This window comes from Calidris pugnax, unplaced genomic scaffold (genome assembly GCF_001431845.1).
Source record: "Calidris pugnax isolate Ruff unplaced genomic scaffold, ASM143184v1 scaffold65, whole genome shotgun sequence".
NCBI lineage: Eukaryota > Metazoa > Chordata > Aves > Charadriiformes > Scolopacidae > Calidris > Calidris pugnax.
The window spans coordinates 68,684-93,283 of record NW_015090785.1 but is presented as its reverse complement, the minus strand read 5'-3'; the positions used below and the strand labels follow the sequence as shown (position 1 = coordinate 93,283).

The following is a 24,600-nucleotide window of genomic DNA, read 5'->3' as shown; positions in this document are numbered from 1 at the left end:
TCACGTTCAACACCCTCTTACCTGTTGGCTTTTGGGTCACTGTTTGGTTGTGGCTGTTGAAAGGCTGAGATGAAAACCAAGCTGTTCTTTTGTTTGCCTGTCCCTCCGCTCCGTTGCATCCCCTCTCAGAGCACAGAGGCGATGCCTTCTCTGGCTTCTCCGGGGATGCAGCGTGTGGTGGGACAAAGCCTCCATCTCCTGGCAGCAGAGCTGCACGGCAGCCCGGCGCCACTCTCTGTCTCGGAGAGGAGGCACAAAGCTCTGGTGAAGGATGCAGGGCCAAGCCATGGCCGTGCCTGGTGTTCTCCTGCGAGGTTCAGCCCCTCCAGCCTTGGTGGAGCACAGGCACCTCAGGGTTTGGATACTCCCCCTGAGACCTAGGGGTGTTTGTCCTGGTCCTAAAGAAGGTTCTCACAAGGTTATTTTACTGCATTCCCACCTGATGACGCCCCAGCACCATCCAGCATCTGTTTTCCAAGGCTGGAAGCGAGGTTTTACGGCACAGGCAGTTTCAGGAGGGGGGGGGCAGTTTAGGGATTTTCTCTCTCAGCCTCTGATGGTGGGCTCAGCACGTTCACACTCTGCTACCTCAGAACTGAACCTTTCTGGAGTCCCCCAGAAGAAACTTAAAAGGCCATATTCAAAGTATTTTTCACACCTAATAAAGAGGTCAGGGCAGTTCTCGGCGTTGCGGCTGCAGCTTGAGCCTCTGGGATTTTTCCACGTCGAGATTTGCCCCTCCCATCACTTTTCCCCCTTTGGGCTCCTTGTGAGTGCCGAGTACCTGGTCCCAAGGGAGGCTTCCATGCAAACACGTTTATTTTTGTAAATGGTTTTAAAAGAATGACAAGGGAATTGCAAATGGATCTGAGCAAAATGGAAAAAGAACTGCAAAGAAGAAAACACTTTAGCAGTAAGATGGGGGAGTGCTGAGCTCTGCCAGCATCTCTGCAGGGTCCTCCCTCAGCTTACGCTTAGGGACCCTTGCCCCTGGCAGTCGGAGGGGGGACACTGTCCCATGGCTGATGGTCTGGGGGGACATTGATGTGCTGCAGGGGCTGCTGCCCTGCTCTCTGGGCTCTGCACCTGTGCTGGGTCCACGCTTAAGGTGGTTTAATTCAAGGTGGCAAAGCCACCTCTGGAGTCACCTCTGCAAAGCATCGGCTGGACGTGCGGTGGGGCTGGCACGGCATGTGTTGGCCCTCTTCGCCGTCTGCTTGTGGCTCCTGAAGGGCTTTTGGAGAGCAATCGCTTCCCGCTGCCGAGTCCTCGCAATTCCCTGTATTTTTGAAATGGTTCAAGTCTTCCCCCAACACCATTCTCCTTTCCAAAGATGCCCGCTGAGAACTTTCCATGTCCAGGCGCCCTGCTGCGTGTCCCCCCGGGAAGCTGGAGATGCAGTTTGTGGTGGGACACCTGCATCTCCCGGGTGGTGACAGCAAACCCTTCCTGCTTCAGAAAGGGCATGGCGGTGGCACTGATTGCAGAGGCTTGGGGACCACATGTGCTCCATGTGTCAGGGTCACAGTTAGAGCCAGTGGACAGCCCAGGCTGTCCTTGTGGCCACCAGACCTGGCTGCAAGGGGGATGGTGCTCACATAGAGGTTTTTCCCAGAACCCTGGGTCATCCAAATGCAGCCCGAGGAACTAGAACTTGCCTCGGAGGTGCCATCCCTCCCACAGGGTTGACACCTGATGAAGGGTGGTGGGAAGGAGAGGCAGTGAGAGGGGAAGCCATGCAACTGGGAAGCCGTGCTGCCTTTCAGATCACACCAGGTTCCTTCACCCCAGGGAAGGGGGGGGTGGTGGGGGATCCTGCCCATCCTGTGTGCCTGACTCCCCTCTGTCTTCCCCCAGGTGTCTCTCAGCCACGAGTGCACTCGTGCCATCATGAAGCTGATGTACTGCCCGCACTGCCGGGGCATGTCCAGCGTCAGGCCCTGCAACAACTACTGCCTGAACGTCGTGAAGGGCTGCCTGGCCAACCAAGCGGACCTCAACACCGAGTGGAAGTACCTGATGGGTAAGATGTCCTTCCTCTGCTGCAGCACAGCTGCCTCTCAGGGCCCCCTTTGAACCCGCTGAGGCCGTGTTTGGCGAGTAAAGGAAGGGCTGTGGGAGGCTCTTCTATGCTACAGTTTCTCTGTCGGTGATCTGACACCTAGAAGATATTGCATGACATTTTGCTGGGCTTTAATACCATTAGAGAGGACACTGCTGGGCTTTTCATCTTGCCTGTGCTCATTTGGAATTGCCCATGCTTTGCCTTCAAGTAATTCTGCTGCAGCACAGCTGCCTCTCAGGGCCCCCTTTGAACCCGCTGAGGCCGTGTTTGGCGAGTAAAGGAAGGGCTGTGGGAGGCTCTTCTATGCTACAGTTTCTCTGTCGGTGATCTGACACCTAGAAGATATTGCATGACATTTTGCTGGGCTTTAATACCATTAGAGAGGACACTGCTGGGCTGGCTAACAAGGGCTTGAGGAGTTTTCATCTTGCCTGTGCTCATTTGGAATTGCCCATGCTTTGCCTTCAAGTAATTTTTCCTTCCCTCCCAAGTGTTGAAGCTCAGGGATAGATTTTGCCACCTGTACATGGTCAGAGCTGCCTCCTCATCCCTCCCAGAGCACTTGGCAGAGCACAGGAGAAGCACTTGCTGCCGTCCTTGGGAGGTAGTCTAGAGATGTAAAGGCATAAACTCTTTCCATGGGTGGAATCACCTACTTCTAAACAGAAAGAGGTGTCTTAAACAAAGGCATGGTCGGGGGGAGGAAGGTACAGGCGTGACCAGGAATGGGAAAATTAGACTTGTACTTTAAATAAGAAAAGAGCTCATTGCGTTGTTGTTTTGTCACTCAGCTAAGATGATGGGTATTTTAAAGTGGGTTGTATGTGTATAGAGGTGTCCACTTCATTGAGTTTAAAGCCAGGAATACCACTGTGATGGTGTGGTCTGATCTCCTGTGCAACACGGGCTGGAGAACTTCAACCAGGCGTTTCTGCAGGAAATTCTGCACTGCCTGATCACACCTGGGCATCCTTTTTAAGAAGACCTCGGGTGTCACACAGCTGTTTTTCTAGAGCCTGTGGCTCCTGGTTTAAATGTGAACCACTGCTGAGAGTGACTTGTGGATGGACATGGCTTTAGATGGATGTGGTTTAAGGCTGGTGAGGGTCTTTATTTAGAAAATGATGTGGTTTTGTGGCAGCACACGTCCTGTTCCCATCTGCAGTCCATCAGGGGAGGTTGTTAGCAGTGGTAAAGCTTTCACTTCACCTTGTGCCCACAGAGCAGCACCCAGCAAGCTCCTCTTCCTCTCCCAGGTTGTACATTTAGACCTGGAGCAGTCTTAGGACCTGAAGGAGCCTTGATGTTCCTCTGGGCTCACAGAAGGCTGGGACCTGAGGAGATGAGCTTTGGGCTTGACCTATCCCTTGCCTTGGCACCCACGGCCTGGCTAGCAAGCCTGCCAGCTCACTAGCCAGCTGCAGCCTGACAGGCTGGCTCGGGGTCGACGTGTGGTGGTGTTAACAATAACAATCACGCTGAAGTTCAGGGGGTGTCATCTGCCTCTCAAGGGACGTTGCAAAATAAATATCAACCTGCTGCGCACGGGGGCCGGTGCTCTTGCTGGGTGAGGTGTGTTGGCCAGCTGCCCCCCTCGCTCTGGGGGCTAACGAACCAAGTGGCAGCTCACTGTGGCTAATTGGAGGTGTTCCCCGTGAGAACGACTTGGGAGGCTGCTGCCAAAGAGGGGGAGGAATATTCCCTTCCCAAGGGCTTACACCAGGACTTTGACAGCGTTTTGCCCTTCCCGGCCAGAGCAAGCCAACTGTTACCTGTCACAGCTCTCCTGGTGGGATGACTGCCCATCTCCTGAAAGGTCAACGTGCAGCTCTCCTTGATTGACAGGGAGGCAATTCCGGGTCCATTTTCCACTTATTCTGGCTTCCTCTACCCCAGGAGACACTGTCAAGGGGTGACGGCTGGGAGGAAATGGGAGCTTCTTTCAAATTGCAGTTGTACATTTTAGTGTCAGAGGTCACAATTTGATCAAGGACTGGAGCAAGACGTGGAGTCAAAGGCAGCGGTTCACTGGCACTGTCCATTCTTCACCCTCCTCCAGGCCCTTCTGTGCAGCCAGAGGGGATTTCGTTACGCTAAACACAGAGTTACTCTTCCAGTTTGACAAATTAGGGCAGGTCAAATTAAGGGAGATTTTTATAGTAAGTGGTTCAGACATAATTTTTCACTAATTTGGAGGTGCAGCCTTAGATTTAAATGTCTGTATCTCAACGTTAGTGCCTCTGCAAGGAAAATACAGTCTGGAAGATGACACCGCAACCCCTGAGGGGCAGCGAAGTTAAACTGTGAGCTCTTTAATGGTGCAGGAGATGTTATTTCCCAGAATACAAAAAAAAAAGTCACCCCCTTTTATGGCACGTTTAGCTTTAGAAATCAGTGCTGCCATAGCACTGCGTTGCAGGAAAAGACAGCACATTAATGTGGAAGCTGGCCCTTGTTTCCAGTCTTGCTCGAGCTGACCAGTGAAACCACTTTTCTTTTTTTAAGTGCTGAAAATAAATGCATAATGTTTCCAAGCTGTGGCTTTACATATTGTTAAATCCTGTATTACAGACCTGAGCAAAGAGTGTTTTGTGATCCCAGCTCCAGACCGGCTGAGGTCTGAGCCCTCCCGGTTGTTTGACTATTGCCCTTGCTCCCCGCAGGCGGGACCTGCTTTTGGACTGTGAGCCCTGTGGGCATGATCTGGTGTCCTCTGTGGGTTTGTGCTGTCCCTCATCTAGTCTTTACCCTTTGAACATCAACCATGTAACAGCAGAGAGAACATATTTGAGAGGGTTGAGCGTGCTGTTAAATTGACAGCGGTGGGCTCAGCGTCAGAGCTTCATTATTAGCACTCTGTGTCCACTGTCGTACCTAGTGCTTCTTCACAAACCTCACCTAGACCTCGTGGAAGCCATTTGAGGTCTTTCTGCCGAGTCCTGGTGGCTTGCACAGGCAAGGGACTGAACACTTTCCTAGCAGGTTTGAAGTGGTCTAGTGGGAGGTGTCCCTGCCCGTGGCAGGGGGATTGGAACTCGATGACCTTTAAGGTCCCTTCCAACCCAAACCATTCTATGATTCTATGAAGTGGTGGTGATCCCCAACCCACACCATTCTATGATTCTATGAAGTGGCGGTGGTCTGTGGTTGTGCCCCAGCTGGCTGGACTCCTGCTCAAAGAAAATTTGCTGTGCAGCTCAAGGATAAGTGTCAGTCCTTTAAAGCAGTGTCACGGGTGACACATACAGACTGTGGGATGGTGTAGGCTGAAGGACACGTTTTACTGATACTCTGTGGAACTGCAGGGTGTGATCCACCTGGTGGGTTCATTGCTCCTGACTAATGTCGGCCGTACAAACACGTGCTGAATAAGCTTTTCTCCAACATCACACCATCTGCTGTGACAGTCTCCTGCCAGGCTGATGGGTGAGCTATCAGGATTTAGGACAGAAGAATTAATCACTCCTAATTAATAACTCCATTTGTGAATGGTACGGATCTCCAGCCTTGACCCTGGGATTTGACCTTCTTTGTGTAGAGAAGAACCACCACGAAGCCATCGCACTTGTTTTCTTCCATGGGGCAAGGCCACAGGAACACAAAGTGCTTTCTGCTGCAGATGAGCACGGGCCACCCCAGGGCTCTGACAGATCCCTTGTCCTGCCAGGAGGTTTCTGGTGTGCCCTGGGGGACACAGACCACGCTGGAGCCATCTGTGATCACACATAATTGAACGCCAAGTCCCTAAATGCTGATGGAGCTTATGCTTGGCCTGGCCTCCGAGCTACTAAAGCACAAGTGGTAGGAAAATGAGGCAGCAGCAGCCTTAGCAGTGACTTTCAGAATTATGATTTTTGAATGGCAAAGTCAGACATGGTTAAGGTCCCATTTTAGATGTCCAAACCCAGTCCCTGCCATCTCGCTTGAACCCCGAGTATGTCAGCTCTCCTCTGCAGTGGTATTCTCCAGTGGCCCCAGCTCTATGACCATATAGGCTGTCCTTATTTCAGACCCAACCTGGGTGTTGAGAACCTTCTCTGGAGGTAGGCAGAGGTTAGGAATGTTTTTGCAAGCCAAGCACAGTCCTAAAGCAGCCATCCAGGCAGGAGCTTCCAGGTTAGACACGTGCACTTGGACATCAGAGCTTTCCAAGGTAAGAGGAGCTGAGAGCAAGGGGCACCGCTCAGTCACTCCCTGTCCTGTTTACCCGTTTAGTTGTGGGCATTTTGCTCTGCTTCTCTGCCTTTGTAGCCTGGTATTTCCCTGGCTGGTTACGTGTTGTTCTTCCAGAGGTGATGGTGAGAAGAATTACTCCTTTTCTCACTCCTTCACTGCCACAGAAGCTATTGTCCCACATCCGGTACCTTTGGCACTTTATTGAGCCCAATTCTCTCACTTTTCTCTGGCTGTGGTGCTTTACTGAAGACACGCTGTGAGTTAAGAAGGTCAGGGCCAGGAATTGCTATTATTATTTCTGCACCAATTTTCCATTTTTCCTTTCTGTGGCACCCTGGGGAATGTTGGTCACTTCATGTGAATACAAGTTGCATTTACCATTTGCAGGAGGTGACCTCTGTTCCTCTGCCACCGAGGGTGGCTTCACCTGTGTGCTGGGAAGGGACAGCTGTCCCGTGCCAGAGGAAAATGAGCAGAAGTGAAAATGGAGAGATGTCTCCCTACAAGCCTGCCAAGGAGCCAACAGCTTCTCCCACCCGGTGTGAGCCTGATCTTCAACGTGGTTTGTACAGAGTCTGATGAGGGGTGTCTCTGTCTGTTTCACTAGATTCCCTGGCCGTGGTGGCTGATCGCATTGATGGACCGTACAACGTAGACACTGTCATAGGGACCATTCACCTGAGGATCGCCGAAGCTATTTCTAACTTGCAAGAAAACAAGGATTCCCTCACAGCCAAGGTAAGAGCGTGTGCCTGGGCCTGGCTGAGGACCAAATGCTTCCTGTGCTCACTATTCAGCTGAACTGAAGGAGGTGAAGGATGAAAGCGATCATAATGCCCGCTCTTTTAATGATAGGAAACCACCTTACATGGGCAAAAACCTTCTCAGGTGTTTCCAGGTACTCCTCTCTGCTGCATCCAGCCAGCCTCGTCCTTTAGGTACAGACAGGCAAGGTGGGACTGCCTGTGCAGTGACTGCGGGAGGCACGGGGACATTTGCTCTCGGGTGCCTCTGTGTCTGAAGAGTCCTGAAGTATTTTGGCTGAGCTGAGGCATCCACAGAAAGCGCATGGTCCCTAGTGACAGAAGGCAGCTGCTTTAACCTGCCTTGGGGTGATGTTCTGCAGTGGAAATGCTGGGCTATCGGGTTGTATCTGTGGCACAGAGTTGCAATCCGGCAGTCCATCTGGAGAGTATAAAACTGTCTCTTCTGAGGCTCACCTGTCTTCCAAGAAGTATATCATGAAGCTCTCTTCCATTGGTCTTCTATTTTTAGTATATTTTCCCACTTAACCACAGTCACCTCTGTAGCTGCAGGTAAGAGAAGCTCTGGGAACAAAACCAGCCCTCTGGGGCTCCTGCTTTTTGCCCAGACATTCCCCAGGTCCTGCAGCTATCCCACAGTTAGGGTAGAGATGCAGATGAAAGGAGCGGGGCAGGTCCTAACTGGGTCCTGGAGAAGGGAAGGGCCAGAAGTATTGCTTAGGCAAGCAGGAATTCACTGGCACACGTCAAAACACGAATAGCAGCGTGCATCCAAGTACTCCTTTAGGTTCCTTTTTGACATGAAAGGCCATATTCTTTCTTCCCTTGTTACGTGAGGCTGAAGTTGTCCACATAAAAGAAACCCATGACGTGGGAAAACATGGCATCATCTGCAAAGAAAGATGTTTCCAAGGGGTGTGTAGGAAATCTGGTAAAATGAAAAGGAGTAAATAGTCTAAGTGGTGTTTGACTGGAGCAATCGAGCATGTTTGAGAAGCTGGTCTGGTGACCAGGTGACTGTAGCTTTGCTGGTGGCAGAGGTCAGGACCTGCACATCGCTGCAGCTCTAAGCTCTGGTTTTGAGCATGGCAACGTGTTTAGGTAAAGGATGTTGTTGTCAGATGAGTTTGGGACTGGCCCACTACACTGCAGAGCACTCCCTCTGCTTCCTCCCACTCCCCCTCATTCCATGAGGCTCTCCGATGGATTTTGGGCAGCAGGAGCTATCAGAGTGTATCCAAAGATCTATTTGCTGTCATTATGCAGGAGGCTATTGATCACCTCAGCCTGCAGGACACGTGTTCTCTCCATCAGTAATAGGCATTGCTCACCTAAAGCCCTTGGGCTGGCAAGGGGGTCACCTTGATACCCATGCTCATCTGGAGCTGCTACAAGAGCCACTGTCCTGGAGACCTCCCAGGGCTTTTACTTCCCAAAAGAGTATTTTCCTGCTAACAACAGTAATAGGCCAGTAGGAAAGATACAGCAGTGAAACCAAATTGGGTTTATTTTGGTAGGTCCGAGTTGAAAATGCTCTACATGCAGTTCTCAAGGTGGGGCTTTTTGCATGGAGCAAAGGAGAGAGGTGAACAAATTGGCTTGGTGCTGAGCTGCCATAGTGGTTGAATCCATCTGGTCAGCAGGACCGTGCAGCCCAGGAGGGGGCTTTCTGGGCTGGATGTCCCTCAGACACACCAGTGAGACCCGCTGTAACCAAAGGAACTTGTCTAGATTAGAACTTTGCTGAAGGCTGTCAGAATCCTCTAGCAAAAGCATCCAGCAGCTGGCACAGGCTTGATTTCTCTGCTTTAAGGGGGCACTGCACAAAGATGAATTTATCCATCTGGATGTCTGAGGGCTCCTTCCATCAGCCACGGCGAGGCTCAGTTGCCCGAGCACTGGCTATCTGCAGCAGAGGTGTTGTTGCCTGGAATGGTCATGCAGAAACTGGGAGAAACAGGCGCTTCCAGGACACCCTTTGTCTCCTCCTAGGGCAAAGTCTGAGGATTTGTACCTTCAAAGTGTTTCTGCTCTCCTTTGGCTAGAAAGCACACCTGGGCAGGTAGTTGGGATGATGGGAGGTACCCAAAGATTGCAAGAATCGTTGGGGTAGTCCCACCTGGAATCAATGAAGCTCACATACTCTGCAATCTTGAAGCCCACACCGTTGGTGGCTCACCTAAAGCCCTTGGGCTGGCAAGGGGATCACCTTGATACCATGCTCATCTGGAGCTTGCAAGAGTCATGGAGGTAGTCCCACCTCAGTCTGTTGTTCGAATCAATGAAGCTCACATACCCTGCAATCTTGAAGCCCACACCGTTGGTGTAAGGAGTGTGAGCAACTCCCATCTTGTTCTTACCAGAATTTTATTTTTCAGTCATAGTAGGAACAGATAAAGTTGCTAGTAGTAATTTCATATCAATGTTGGTGACTTATGCAAAAACATGCGATAATTTTATGTTAGTGAGGAACATTTTGCTCAATAGCAGTAGCCAAAACCAGTTGCAGTGTGCTGAAGACACATCATGGCATTAGAGTAACCTGACCACAAACTGAGCCAGAATCTTGGAGATCTTGCAGGCAGGAAAGATAAACATACTTAAGAAGGAAAGAAAGAAAAACACACCACAAACATAACTGTGGAGTGCTAATTAATTAAAGAAATAGTATCAAAGCACAGGATGGAGAGTTTTGCTTGTTTTTCAGGTTTTCCAAGGCTGTGGAAATCCTAAAATCAGCACGAAAGGCTCCAGCAGTGAGGACAAGAAAAGGCGGGGGAAGGTCACGTTGGAAGAAAAATCATCTGCGCAAGCACTGAAGATGCTGGTGAGTTTGACTCCAAAGCTCCCTCCCCTCCAGTGTGCCAGGGCAGGCTGGTGCACTGCCTCCCTGGGAGCCCCAGTAGCACCAGTAGCCCAACTGGTGCAGCGCTGGGTCTTGCGGGTCAGGTCAGACCACCCCTCAGGCTGCTGAATCGCCTCTGCTGGTGAGTCTGGAGAAGATCAGATTGGCGAGTGCTGGTGTGACCTGAGCAGATGTGATCTTGCCTTGGCACAGAGTCCAGGTCTAGGTTGCTGATAACTGATAATATCTCAGGGATTTGGTGCCAAACTTACCTGAAAAGGCTCCTTGCCATTAGTGTCATTCAGCCTCAGGTGGTCCAGCCTGGATATTGGAGCCAGAGGTCCTCCTCCATGGAGATTTTGGATTCTGTGGACAATGAGCTGTGGGATCTGCCATAGTCCCACGTTTCAGAGGCTCCTCACTCACAGGCACCTGCCCGTCCCACCCTGGCAGAGCCTCCCACCAAGGGTGCTTGTCATGGCCCAGAAGATGATCTTTTCCTGGTTAATCTTATGGTACCAGAATAGTCCTGAGCATGTAACCTTTAGCCTTGGGTGCTTGGGCAGAAGGTTGATCCTTAGGGGAAGGTTGGTGACACATCCCTGTCTGCATAAAAACAGACTTTGCGGTGGTAAAACAAAACAACAACAAAAAAGGAAAAATAGGCAGGATCCTTGTCCTTTCCACAGCCCTGGAGCACCTCAGAGCTCTCCTGGCCCTGAGCATCCTCTTTGTTTACAGGTTTTAGATGCCAAAGGGAATCTGACAGCTCTCAAGACCTACTGGATCACCCTTCCCGGCAGCCTGTGCAGCAAAAAAGTAATGGCCAGCTCAGCAGCAGATGACAAGTGTTGGAACGGGATGACCAAGGGCAGGTATGGAGAGGGTCAAGGTGCCAGGATAGCACTGTTCTGGGGTGAGAGAGGGAGGGTTTGATAAAAGGCACCTAAACATCATCTCAGCCAGTCCCAATTGTTCGGGCTGAGATGAAAGGTCTGTCCCTGTCCCCAGAAATTCTGTGTTTCCTGAAAAACTGGTACCTGGGAATGTCAAGCCTGTTGTCACTTTGCTGTGTGTTGGGGGGTTAAGCATTGACATGCATTCAGCCTGAAATAACTGTGTAGGTTTGTACTAATTAAGCAGTTTTGCAATTCCACATGCACTGAGAAGGCAGGAGGGCTAGATTTACCCCACAGGCTCCAGAGCTGTTGATGAGAATTGTGTACCCATCTCTCTATCCATACCTGCTCTGAGCTGCTGTTCCCTCATGAGAGGAGGCACTTGGGTGACATCAAGCAGCTGCAGAAACCACCTCCCACCCATGGCTGAGGGCTAAAGGATGGCTGTGAGGGGTGATGGGCAGCTGCTGGACATGCACCTTTCTCTGCTCCTCTCCACAGACCTGCTGGGCTGGTCTCTGCCAACCTGGAGACAGCAACTTTTGGTTCTTCCATATTTCACATCGTTGCTGGCAGTGCCTCAGATGTGCAGGAGCAGATGGGCCAGGGCACTGCTGAAGGGAGCAGCTCAGCCCTCATTGCTGGTTGGCAGCTCCCAGTTAACTGAACCTTCCCTGGGGGCCTGTCTGGTTGTACTGGACAGGGGACATTCAGTTGTCCCAGGGTGTGAGCCCCCACAGCATTTAAGCAGGGCAGGGATGAAGGTGTTCCTCAGCCTCCTGTATGGATGGAGCTTTTCCATCGGGGAACATAACTGTGACTCCACAGGTACCAGCCTGAGAGCAACCCCTCAGCCTTTCCTGTAGGAGACCCCTCCCCATGCCAGGACAGTGATGCTGCAAGGCCACCAGCCACCTCCTGCAAGCTGAGGTGGCCTCAGGGAGAGCCCCGGGCTCTGATGGGGTCTCGCCATGGCAGCACGGCTTGGCCATCCGAAGAGCTGGCCAAATACCAGTATATGGAGGTCATTCAACAAGCCAACACCACTGACTGCAGCTTCTCTGGGGTTCAAAGAGGCTGGATTATCACCGGTGTCTGTAACGAGAAGAGGTGATCTCGGCTGTGGGGAGACATCTAAACCTGTCGCCTTCCTTTGCAGTTACCTGCCCGAAGTGATGGGGGACGGCCTGGCTAATCAAATTAACAACCCGGAGGTGGAGGTGGACATCACCAAGCCAGATATGACCATTCGCCAGCAAATCATGCAGCTAAAGATCATGACAAACCGTCTGGGCAACGCCAACATCGGGAACGATGTGGATTTCCAAGACGCAAGTGAGTTTAGCAGAACCAGAGAGGTCCATGGCGAGCGAGAGGGGCCAAGCAGCCACCCCTGCCAGCCTGCATGGACCTCTGTGCAGACCCTGCAGATGGGCCTGCATGGCAGAGAAGGGTTGTGGCAACCTGGCTTTTGGTTCAGGGCTGCAGAGGGTCTGCTCAAGTGCAGCCACATCGCTGGGGGGTGGCTGGAGGCTGTGCTGCTCTCAGAGCCTTGCTGAAACCTCGAGGGTTCTCTCCAGTCCCAGCCCTCCTGATGGGGCTGTTTCATAGAATGGAACAGCTCAGGACCTTAAAGATCATCTCATTTCCAACCCCCCTGCCCTGGGCAGGGACACCAACCACCAGACCAGGTTGCTCAAAGCCCCATCCAGCCTGGCCTTGAACCCCTCCAGGGATGGGGCATCCACAGCTTCTCTGGGCGACCTGTTCCAGTGTCTCACCATCCTCAGAGGAAAGAATTTCTTCCTAATATCCTAAATCTCTTCCTAAATCTCCCCTTTTAGTTCAAAACCATTACCCCTCATCCTATTGCTCCTCTCCCTGATGAAGAGTCCCTCCCCATCTCTCCTGTAGGCCCCCCCTTAGGTACTGGAAGGGACTATAAGGTCTCCCTGGAGCCTTCTTGTCTCCAGGCTGTGGAACCCCAACTCTCTCAGCCTGTCCTCCAGCAGTTTCCAGCTGGAGCAATGGGTGGTTAAAGCCAACTAGAGATCAGGTATGGGCTTGCATGCCAGGGAGGAGGAGATGGCCAGGGCAGGGCTGGTGGCCAGAGCTCCCCGGGGTTGCAGCAAGGGGATGGCAGGGATGGGGGCTCACCCCGCGTTTGTCTCTGCGCAGGTGACGACATGAGTGGCTCCGGGAGTGGGGACAGCTGTCCTGACGACGTCTGTGGCAAAAGACTCTCTAAGAGCCCCAGCACCAGGCAGCCAGAAACGCACGCTATTCCTAAGCAGTCCGGACACGGCATCAATGGGGCCAGCAGCAGATCTTTGCCTTCTGCCTTCCTCCTCCTCCTCCTCCTTTGGGTGGCTACCGGGCAGCACTTGTGCCGGTAACTCACCAGCACAGCCAGGAAAGAGACTGCGGCCAAGGGCTTCACTTTGCCAAAACCGACCGACTGACCGACCGACAAAAGGACGTATTTAATTCACCTTGGCAAAAAAAAAAAAAAAAAAAAAAAAAAAAAAGAAAGAAAGAAAGGGGAAAAAAAAAAAAAGGAGGGAAGAGAAAAAAAGGTTTCAGTTGTTTGCTATTTCTGGCAGTGCTCGAGCTGTTTTCTTCTTTCTTGGTCTCTTCCCCAATGCTGGGTCCTTCTTTCCGTACCTCATTGTTTTACTTTTGTTATTGCCACAGGACTGGCTCTCGGGGCTGCCACCAGCCTTTGTGGGGAGGTCCCCGGGGGGGAACCCACCCCGGCCGGCCCCTCGGGGGGCAGCTCTCCTGCTGCCTCCAGTGGAATATGCAATTGCCCTGACCTTGTTCCCCAGCGCTGCTGACCCTGCGCTGCCCAAAGCACTGCGGCGCCGAGAGCAGCTCCACTTCCCAGGATGGAGAGAGGGAGACCATCAGCGTTGCTTCAGGGCTGCATCCAGGGGCTCTCTCTCGGGTTTGTGGTTTTTTTTTTCCTCCTCTGTACATCCTGGGCAGGCAGAGACAGCCCTTCGCTTCCAGCGGCGTACGTAGGAGCCTGAGCAGGTTTGGTGGGTTGAACTGCAACAGTTTGGCTGTTGGACCCAAAAAACGCAGAACTCCCTTTTTTTCTTTGGAAAGGTCACGAGTGGGTTTCTCGACTAGAGCTCGTAGCTGACGACAATTTGAAATGTAGGTCTCCTGCATCTAAGTGACTGGGAATGAGTGTTAGGGATTGGGGTTTGGGGTATTTTTTTCTTTGCATGCTAGTTGGAAAGCCATTTTTTTACCCAAGTAATAATGGTCCAATTTCTACCTGCAGTGCAGTACCGGCGTAGGTAACAGAGAGATGAAAATATGCACAGCGGGATTCTCCGCTTGACAGACAGTTCTGCTGCCTCCTCCTCCTCCCATGGCCCCAGCCGTGGGTGGGAATCCCTTTTTTTTTTTGGTGGTAAGAAAGACTTTTTACTAACTGGAGTGGAAAGCCATTTTTTTACCCAAGTAATAATGGTCCAATTTCTACCTGCAGTGCAGTACCGGCGTAGGTAACAGAGAGATGAAAATATGCACAGCGGGATTCTCCGCTTGACAGACAGTTCTGCTGCCTCCTCCTCCCATGGACCCGGCCGTGGGTGGGAATCCCTTTTTTTTTTTGGTGGTAAGAAAGACTTTTTACTAACTGGAGCATTGGGGCTGGTTGTGAGAGCTCACACACGTGGGAGCAATCTCCCAGGCAGCAGCCTTAGGGCAGAGAGGGGTCAGGGGTGACGAGCCCTGGGCAGGTCCCTACCCAGGGGACTGGCTCGAGGTAGCACCTACCGGGGAGGACATGGGGATGGGACATGTTTTGTTTGGGATATCTTTTCTTTTAGTGTTTGTTCCTGTTGTATTGTAGGTTTTTCAGTGAATTCCCAAGCATTGGGGCTGGTTGTGAGAGCTCACACAGGCGGGAGCGACCTCCCAGGCAGCAGCCTTAGGGCAGAGAGGGGTCAGGGGTGACGAGCCCTGGGCAGGTCCCTACCCAGGGGACTGGCTCGAGGTAGCACCTACCGGGGAGGACATGGGGATGGGACATGTTTTGTTTGGGATATCTTTTCTTTTAGTGTTTGTTCCTGTTGTATTGTAGGTTTTTCAGTGAATTCCCACTTTCCCTGTCCCTTCCCCATCCTCCCACGCACCTTCACTGCTGAGGGATGGGGTGAAACAACGGGTCAGACACCCACCAGCAGCTCTGGGAAAGGCCAGGCTCACCCTTGGCCACCCCATCCCACCACGCACCAGCCGCTGGGTCACACAGGGGGCTGCCCAAAACCCAAAATACTTGGTGGGGTGGACTCTGTGCTGGGTTTTGAGACTGGGGGGTGGTCGGTGAAAGATATAAATATCCTCACGTAGCTGTAGGAGTATCTGTGCTCGTAGGGCTGTTGTGCTTCAGGGCTTCCAGAAGGCTTCTGTACGTCACAGGTAGGGCAAACGTCAGCTGGAGATGTAGGTGTAGCAGATGTGATAGATACGACACGGTCACTGTGACCAGTTGGGCCAAGAGCACGCCCAAGGGTTGGGCTTCATTTGTATGGCGTTGGGTTTGAGTTTCCAAGGTGTTTGTACTCCTGAGAGGGAGGGCAGAGCTGTGTCTATCTCCTGCTTCGCTGGTCTGCGCAGCACAGGTTGGAGCATCTCTCCTCTGTCCTGCCAGAGGAGATGTGCCATTGGGCTGAGCAAACGTTATGAGGCTGGGGTTTGGCTGTTTTCTAAGAAAGGGGGAAAAAAACCAAACAAAAACCTAACATTTTTAACATTAGCAGTTTCTAGAATGTGCAATTTGAGAAAAGAGGAGAACATGAGCAAGGTAACACCAAAATGTGGCGCAGGTAGGTGCGGAGGGAGCTTCTCGCCTGCCCTCCCTGGGGCAGGGGTCCCACCTCGTCCTGGGGCTGGGTGATGATGCTTGTGGTTCATCACACTGGGCAGAGATTTTAGGCCAGTTTTGACCAACCACTCCAAGTCGCAGTGACTGATGTGACTCGCTTGGTGTCCTTCCTGCCTGCTCACCACCTGCTGATCTAACCTGGTGGGGTTTCAGAAACGAAAGCCAGGATGCTGGACGCTGGCTAAAGGACAGACAGCACCAGCAGACCCATCAACACATCTTGTTTATCAACAAGATAAACACAACTCATGGATTTATACAGATTTATTTGCTTCTAGAAATATGTCAAGTTACGCATTTTACTTTTATTGCTCTAAAGAGTTCCTGTCTTTTTTTTTTCTTTTTTCTTTTTTTTTTTTTTAGCAATTGCCAATACAAATGTAGCCTTCAGTTACAGAAATCCCCACAACCAATCCTGCAGAAACTTTACATCCAAAGCGGGAAAAAAAAAAGTTGGGGGGGAGGGGTGTTGAAACGTTGTACCCTCTTCAAAAATGGTTGGGTTGGGTTGCGAGTTTTAACAGGCGACTGCCAAGGTCAATGTTTTTGCTTTGCTGAAGGAGGGATTGAAAGGGAAGTCCCCGTCGTCTCCATTTCTGTGCAGTCAGCGTTTGCTGTCAGCTTGTTACCCTCTACAGCTTCTTACGGGCCCCAGGGGGAACACACCTTCAATCTGAAGCCAAGGATTTACTGCTCTTCCAGTTAATATTTTAACAATTTAGTAGCCCAAATTATTGGCCCTGTTTTGATAGTAAAACCTGATAGTCCAAATTAATAAGGCAAAGGTTCAAGGATACAGTAAAAACCATCACACAGGAGAAACCCTCCCTGATACCCCTCCCCGCTGTGGCTGGGGTTGAGCTGACGCTTCAGTGTCCCTCTGGGCCCCGAGGAGGAGCAACCTGTTCTAGGTGGACCTGCTTTGGCAGGGGGGGTTGGACTAGATGATCTCCAGAGGTCCATTCTGTGATTCTGTGTTGATGCTTCAGCCCTCCTGGAGCTGGGCTGGGGTTGGACATGGTCGTGGTTGGCAGCCTGAGGTCTGCGTGGGCGGCGAGGGCAGGTCTGGGGGCTCTCCCCCTCTTTGCCAGGAGGCACATGATGTTGGTGTTGATGCTTCCTCCCTCCTCACCTCGGGTCCACTTGGGTTTATTTTGGATTCCTTTTCACACAAGTCCGCCTACGCTGCTGCTTTCCATCAGTTCCCCGTTATTTAGCTTTTCTGTTCTCTTCCTTATCCCAAAGCCATTTTCCCAACCTGTTGTAGTTTGGTGGCCCGGGGCTGCATTTGGCCGTGCCACCTTCTGCTGGGGAGCCCAGACAGCCGAGTCCCCCCAGGGTATCGACCCCGTATCGCTCTACGCTAAAGCAAACCCAAAGCCAACCATAGTTACCCAAAAACTAGGCATCTGCTGGCACAGCTCAACAAGCTGAAGTCAGCCCAGGCTCAGACAAGCCCTGACCCCACGCTGGGGCTGGCACGGAGCCTGTGGCCTTTTCAGTGCTTATAAATGACATTTCCTGGGCTACCACTTGCTCAAAACGGTTGTGACAAACGTCCCCAGGCCGGTGGTGGCCGAGGGCTGCAGCCACGGCGGTGGCTGGTGGCCACCATGCGTTGGGTGTGAGGATGGGGAGCTCTGGGGAAGGGGGGTGTCTGGGGAGGAACGTTTGCTTCCATGTTATCCAGGTGGTGATTCGTGGTGTTTCAGTTAGAAAAGGCCTCGTACTTCACAGGGATGTGGCCGGGGGCGGGAGGTAGTGGTCTAGGGAAAAATATTAACGAGGACCCCTGTCCCTGGAAGGGGGAGAACCAGAAATAGTGGATTTCCAAGTGTCTCTGTCTTTCAGCCTGCTCTTTCGTGCCATAACGTGTATGTTTTAACTAAGGGCGAGGGTCTCAAAAGGCTTTGAGAGCGCAGCTACTTATCATTTACAAATGACAAACTGCCTGTTGTTTTTCCGGTGGGCTTGGTAGGGGCTAAGGTAGAGCGAAATATCTAAAGTCCACCTTTGCTTTAAACAGATGCATTTCTATCTGCAGAAGTAAGAATTATTTCACTTATTGGCATAGCTGGACAGTTATCTATTTCTTTCTGTTACCAAGGTACTTGTAACTCTCTTGCACTGTTTATCTAAAGTTGAAATATGTTCTTTGAATCCTTGTATAAATAAAAAGGCTGGAGACTTAAATCTGTATTTACAGGGCGGTTTTCTTTCTTCTTCTCCATTTAAGCTGAGTTTGGAGTTTTCTTTCTTTTCCCTCGTTAAGGCACAGGTGAAGGCCAGGTGGGGAATGACGGAGGAGTGACATCGTGCTTTCAGCCACAGGGTTTGCAACGGGCTGATGCTGGGAGACGGGGGGTTTGCCTGTGTTCAGCCCCACAGAATTTTGGAGGAGCAACTGCGGGGGCTGTTGGGCAGTGATGTGTGCGGAGACAAGGTGAGCCTGGTTTGACTCATGGAAGAGAATGTGCTGGATCTTCCCTTCCTCATACAGGTGCGCAAAAAGTCATGGCATAATAGTACAAGGAGCTGGAAACACCCGTGAGACAAGGTGAGCCTGGTTTGACTCATGGAAGCGAATGCGCTGGATGTTCCCTTCCTCACACAGGTGCACAAAAAGTCATAGCATAATAGTACGAGGAGCCGGAAACATCGTGGTATTTGTCATTCCAAAGTGTTGTCCTAATTATTTGCCGTGGCCTCGTACCGGTGTGGCTGCGGGCCGTCGCAGTGACCTGGAGGTTTGGGATGGGTGCTGCAGAAAGGTCTGTGCTTCAGCTCTGCCCTCTCCCCTTCCGGAGAGCACAGGGGTCACAGTGACACCTCGAAAGCTGCTCATGAAGTGTCAAAAGAGATTTGATAACTGGAAACTACTAAGATTGTATCTAGCTGCCTGGAAGCAAATATCACTTAAATTTAATAAATTGAGTGCTACCCTTGAGTGAGTAGGTATTTCTTTAGCTCCCTGTCCTGCAGTTACAGCTACTTGCACCACATGCACACAACGTAGAAAGGTTGGTCTTCTCCTTGGAGAAGTTGTTTGCAGACCAGTCACCTCCTTTGCCTCCCCTGTGTCTAATTATGATCTTAAGGAATGGCCACTTCCAGCTGTGTGTGTCTTGAAGCCGTTTGAAAACTTGTCTGTTGGTTTGTAATGCTGCTGAGCAGCCCGTGTTTGCACTGCTAAGAGCTTGCAGAAGGCCTAGGGTGGGATTGAAGCTCAGCTCAGCTCCTGCTTCCCTGAGCAGGGAAGGTTTCAGGGGCTCTAACAGCAGCCCCTGACCTACCAGGAGCTCACCAAGACGATGGGGCCACGCACTTCACAGCGGTGCACGGTGAGAGGATGAGAGACAGCAGAACCGGGGCTGTTTGTGCCGTACCCCAACCAAGAGTGACACCAAGACCTGAAACACCCCTGAAAACCTGAAACACCCCAGCAAAATCTGGACTGAGGCATCAGACCTTTTCTAGGCAGAGGATGAAACTGTTAACCCTGCAGTTCAACCATCTTCCTGCAGAGGATGCAAATGTCTTCACTGCCAGGAGGTGGCATGTGCTTTTAGCTTATAATTAGACTCCATGTAACGATAACTACCCTGTTCTTATTTCCTCCTCTGCATGGGGCAGGCTGGTGGGAAGGGACAACCTTCCAAGCATGAAGGACCGTCCTCAAGTCATCTGCTGGCAGGTGGCTAAGAAACATCCAGAGCCCCACCGAGAAGCAGCAGAGAGGGTGCCGAAGCGGTGACACTGGACTGTGCTAATGGGACAAGAGAGCTGCTCTGGGATGGTGGCACCCAGGGGCCTCCTGGACCAGTGCCTGGGTGAGCCACGGAGAACTGGTACGCCAGTAAGTCACACCAGGTATGTCTGGCAAATCCCAGAGCAATCTGCTGGGCGGCTGCTGCCCATACGGATCGGTGGAGGGTTCCTGCAATATAAAGATCACAGTTTTGGTAACAAGAGCAGGTGTGATGGAAAGACAGTGGGCACATTGCAAAGGGAGGAGTGTTCTTGCCATTAAAAATAGTCATTTACCAGGTTTTTGGGCTGCAGTGAAGCCGAGTATGACACACAGACACAAACAGCAGGCACTTGGGAAGGAAAACAGAGCAGTGAAATACATTTTTCTAATGGTGGGAGGTGACACCGCACAGCAGAAACGCATCTGAGGAGGTGGTGGGGATCCCTGTGCCCTGCTGGTGCAGAACATGGGGTGGAAGGGCTGTCATGGAGCAGCCAGCTCACTCCTGGCTCAGTGTCCCCCCAGGAACAGCAGCCTCTCCACCCTGGTCGGGCACACACCAGCGCCTGGGCACCACCACTGGCACCCGGGGAAAGGGAGGGGGTTTGGGGCAGGCAGGGGGGGCCAGGCCAGCAGGGAGCCAGAGGTGGCAGGGGTGCGGTGAAAGAGAGGACAAGGGTCCCTTGCCCACCAAAACCACTAAGCACAGCCCAGCAGTGCCCAGTTACCCACACACCAGTAGCTCAGACGCTGGGAGAGACGGGGAGAGCTAGTTATTGGGAAGTACACACAGGGCATCTCACTGCTGGGTACAGCAGCCCCACATGTAAGATGAGGAAAGGGCCAGCTGAGAACACCTCATCACAAAGCAACAGCAATTTAACTCCACACACTAAGGCACTCACAGCCCACACAAACATGATCCTTCACTTACAGAACAGGGGTGGGGGTTTTTTTCCCCATTAATTTCCATGAGCTGAAGTCACCCCTTAGAAAACAGGGGTGCTGCAGAAAGGGGACAGGGAGCCGGGGCAGGAAAGGTGCTGGTGATGCTTGACCAGAGGGGTGGGCTCCTTCCCCATTGCTGGGGGGGGGGGGGGGCCCCCACCTCCTCCAGGCAGCCCCAGGGCTGTCCCAGGCAGCAGCAGGGAGCTCCCAGTGCATGGTCCTGTGCACAGTGGGGCACATGCCAGGCAAACATGGCAAGGGGGGGCATAAGGGGCTTCCCCTGCCCGTCCCCCGCCTTATAGGCAGACAGGGGCCAAGGCAACACAGGGCCCCCATTGCTCAGCCCCCACCCCATGGCACCCCAGCCCCACCTGCCCTGTGGAGCTGCTGCTGCCCCCAGCTTCACCGTGGGGAGGGGAGGGCACAGGGACACCAGATGCTAGCCCAGGAGGCCAGACACTAGTCCAGGGGGACCCTTGGGGAAGGGCTGAGCTCCCCATGGCCCCCTGCCACGGGGAAGCACCCCACCAGCAGCAGAGGGGCAAGGCTGGACTTCTGGGACATGGGCTGGGGGGGGATGGACCATGATGCCAACTGCCACTGCCCAAGGTAAGGCTGTCCACAGCCATTGCAGAAGTGTGGCCATAACACACCATCATTGCATCGCAGTGCCAGGACACCCACCCCCACCAGCCCACCCCCCCAAGACTCTCCATGCAACTGAGCATCATGAGCTACCACTCATGAAAAACTGCCCAGAGGGAGGTAGGGCCCTGGGACCTTCTCCACTGCTCTCTCCAGCCATGCCACCTGTAGTGATGCATCACCTGAGAGCCTTGAGGCAGCTGCCTCTCAATCACCGCCTGATGATGGGCAGCTGAAATTAACGACCTGGTCCTTCTTATGTGGCAAAGTACTGGAGGTGTGCTCATACAGCTCCAGCCACTTTTGTGTCCAAAGAAAGTGGTGGGGCACATCTGAGACAACGCAGCCCTCTTCTCCTGCTGCATCGGGAAGGGAAAGATCACCATGCTCGTCCTGATGGATGTAGGTATGCTCCTCATTGAAGATACATGGGTGCAAATGAAATACTATCATGTCTTTCTGGAAATGACAACTGGGAAGGACACTCTGGAAGGAACTCTGGTGATTGTAAGTGTTCTGTTTCTCCTCTGCTGCTCCTCACCCTTTGAAATCCTACTACAGCACTCCTGCCAGCACCACACTCTCAGCCGACCATGACCCGGGCAGCCCCTTGGGAGCTCTAGTCCAAGAAGTTCTCACTCCACCAGGCTCTTGGGACATTCTGCACCTTGGCCACACCAGGGATGCCCCGGAGCCTGAGCTTTCAGCTCAACAAAACCAGTCCCTGTTGGGAGCGTCCCGACTGCTACTCTCACAGAAAGCCAAGCAGTTTGTGATGTGGCGCTATGTCTTTGCTGGGCAGCACCTGCTCGTTAGAAGTCTGGGCTAGTGGTGATGAGAGAGCACCTGTGAGTGGTTCAGAGAGGCAGTGTCATCTCATGGTGGTGGGAAGCCGGCCATCTTGGTGGGCAGAGAGGTCATCTCCCTGGCCATCACCTCCTCCAGCCCTGTTCTCCTCTGCTGCAGGTCCTAGGGATGGTGGACTTGATGATATCTTCTAAAGCAGCCACAGCTTCCCTGGCTTTCTCTGTCTGGGTTATCTTTCCACAGTGTGTGGTGTTTGCCCATAGTCCTCAGCTGACCCAGGGTTTGCCTGCAACAGGCAGATGCTGGGGACTGCTGCCTCCAAAGCAGCTGGTCCCAGTTCCTTCTTGGCTGCTCTTGTTCCTCACCACTATACGTGGCATGGTGGGTGGCTTTCATCTCTGTCCCTGGCAGGTGGTCATGCCATTAGCAGAGCTCTGGGCCATTCAGGGGAACTCAGGTGACACTGATGTTCCATCACAGGCTGTGCTGCTCTGCTGGGTAACACTCAGGATAGTCCCGGGGTGTGGTGTGCTCGGCTTTGGTAACTGCTGGCCATCACGGCATGGCCAAAATGGCTCTGTGGGCTGGTGAATGAAAGGGATCGTGGTGCCTCGAGTCATGCCAGCACATTCTCCTTCCACACAGGTTTGAACTGGGGTATGTCCATAAACCACCACCCAGGGACGTCTACAAGGGCCCCAGAAAGCCCTTGGATGAGGCCAGGTAGAAGGATGAGCTTTTGCCATGTCCCAGGCGGGAGGAGGAAGGTAAGGCAGCAGCTGGCTCCTTTCCACAGCACAGGAAACCAACATGTGTCCGTATGACCAGGAAAATCCCCTGCGGTGATTGCACAAAGGCTCCTCATCTGATCCGTGACGTCACGGCCTGGGAATAAGGATGTGCCATGGAAATGCCAAGCTGGACGAGAGCCAGCACCAGAGAGGGTCTGAAAAATCCCAGAAAGCGTGGCTGCAGGAGAACCTAAGGGCCCTCTGACACTTCTAGGGTGGGCAGCGTCAGGACGATGCTCTCCTGTTGGGCTTTCTCCTTTCCAGCTCCAGGGACCCAGCCCGATGTGAAGGGAGCAATGGGCAGAGGAGCGAGCCTGCGGGCAGGCGAGGAGTGTGATGGGTGGTAGGAGGGGACACTGTGCTCTTGTGCTTGTGCGAGGGAGCCATCTCCTTTGGCCTCAGAGCAGGCATCTCCCTGGCAGGCTGTTATTGACGTGAGCGATGGCTGGTGTATGGCAGGTCCACCTCCCTCCATGGTGGATTAAAGTTCACCCTGGTCCCTCATGGCTGATTCCTGACCGGCCGGCACCGTGTTTCACACTCATCTTAATGAGTCCATGCCCTGCCACTGCCATAGTCCAGGTTGTTCTTTATGCCAGCAGAAAATAGTGGTCACAGGCACCTTTTTTTTTCTTTTTTTACATCACAGCCAGAAAGAGAAGTGTTCCTGAAGCTGCCGGGAAGCCTCTAGCCCCTGCCTGGCTGATGTGGCGCTGCCCTGGCCGGGTCCTTGCCCCATCCCCTCCCTGCTTCACAGCCCCAGCGCGTGTACGCGCCCTCACGCGCAAGATGCTCTCTGCCCTGGCACCACACCAGCAGTTCTACTGAAGTCCAGAAAGATTAGCGCTGCCGTATCTAACCAGCCTGGTAAATCATTTTCTGGGTACTCCACAGAGGCTTTTGTAGTAGGTGGGGGACAGCTAGATGAGCTGGAGGGGACTGGATCGATAGCGTGTCAGTGCTGACCCCAGCAGCCTTCCTGTGAGGAGAACAAGGGGTTTAGCTTCTTGTAGGAAGCTGCTATAGGCATAGGGCGTGACCAAATCCAAATGTTTTACGAGGTATTTAAAAGTCACAGACAGACATGGTGGTGAGGGACATGGTTTAGTGGTGGTTCCGGCAGTGTTAGGGTGATGGTTGGACTCGATGATCTTAAAAGTCCCTTCCAACCTGGACAATTCTGTGATTCTAAATCAGACCTGTGGGCTCCAAAATTGCTTTTAGCTGTTTAAATCTCAGGCTCCAGCAGGCACTAGGACCTGCCTGAAGCCTGAGCCTGTTCAGAGGGGATAAATATAGCACATCCCAGCACAGCCAGTACAGGCTGCTGGGGAAGCTCCCCGATCCCCCAGCAAGCCGGTGCCTGAAGGCCACACGGAGGAGGCCATCTGGGAGTTCTACCACGGGGAAAGGTGGTGCTGGTGGCCCCTCGGCCTCAGCTGCCGATGCTCCAGCTCTCCCAGGTCACCTCCTCGCTGCTCATCAGCAACGCCAAGGCTGCCTGCAACGAGGAGCTGCTCAGGAGGGAGGGAGTCACCTTCTGCGTGAATGTCACCAGGCAGCAGCCCTTCCCCGACCTCCAGCAGGTCCGGGGCATCCGTGTGCCCGTGTTCGACGACCCGGCCGAGGACCTGTACCGGTATTTCGGGCAGTGCAGCGACGCCATCGAGGAGGCCGTGAAGAGCGGCGGGAGGTGCCTGGTTTACTGTAAGAACGGCCGCAGCCGGTCGGCCGCCGTCTGCACCGCCTACCTCATGAGACACAGACAGCTCCCGCTCCAGGATGCCTTCCAGGTATCGTACCTACACCCGGATTTGTATTTTAAACCACCTTTCTGGTAAGAAAAGCCATGCTTATTACGACTAGTGATGATTTCTCATAGAATTATTTGGGTGCTGTCAGCTGTTTATTAGCGGTTATATGGATATCTAATATTTGACTAAAAATCCCACTGTAAGTTTTTCCCACCCCCCCCCCCTCCCCCCTCTCCTCCCGACATCCCTTCC

The 24,600-nt window shown here is 52.7% G+C and overlaps 1 protein-coding gene, 1 long non-coding RNA gene and 1 pseudogene across 2 annotated transcripts in view; all 3 read left to right on the top strand.

Moving 5' to 3' along the window:
* The window catches only part of GPC1 (glypican 1), a 265,931-nt gene extending 252,685 nt beyond the window's left edge, over window positions 1-13,246 (top strand). The window contains exons 4-9 of the mRNA XM_014966277.1: window positions 1,858-2,023; window positions 6,849-6,979; window positions 9,713-9,832; window positions 10,592-10,725; window positions 11,909-12,084; window positions 12,928-13,246. Of these exons, the coding sequence (XP_014821763.1) occupies window positions 1,858-2,023; window positions 6,849-6,979; window positions 9,713-9,832; window positions 10,592-10,725; window positions 11,909-12,084; window positions 12,928-13,145 (945 nt within the window). The 3' untranslated portion in view covers window positions 13,146-13,246. The remainder of the gene's footprint in view (window positions 1-1,857; window positions 2,024-6,848; window positions 6,980-9,712; window positions 9,833-10,591; window positions 10,726-11,908; window positions 12,085-12,927) is intronic.
* A 960-nt stretch (window positions 13,247-14,206) lies between these two features.
* On the top strand, window positions 14,207-17,851 carry LOC106902633. The gene is made up of 2 exons (XR_001414553.1): window positions 14,207-14,617; window positions 14,849-17,851. It is a non-coding gene; the product is annotated as an uncharacterized LOC106902633 (long non-coding RNA).
* Window positions 17,852-23,902: 6,051 nt separating this feature from the next.
* On the top strand, window positions 23,903-24,435 carry LOC106902568 (annotated as a pseudogene).
* The last annotated feature ends 165 nt before the right edge of the window (window positions 24,436-24,600 follow it).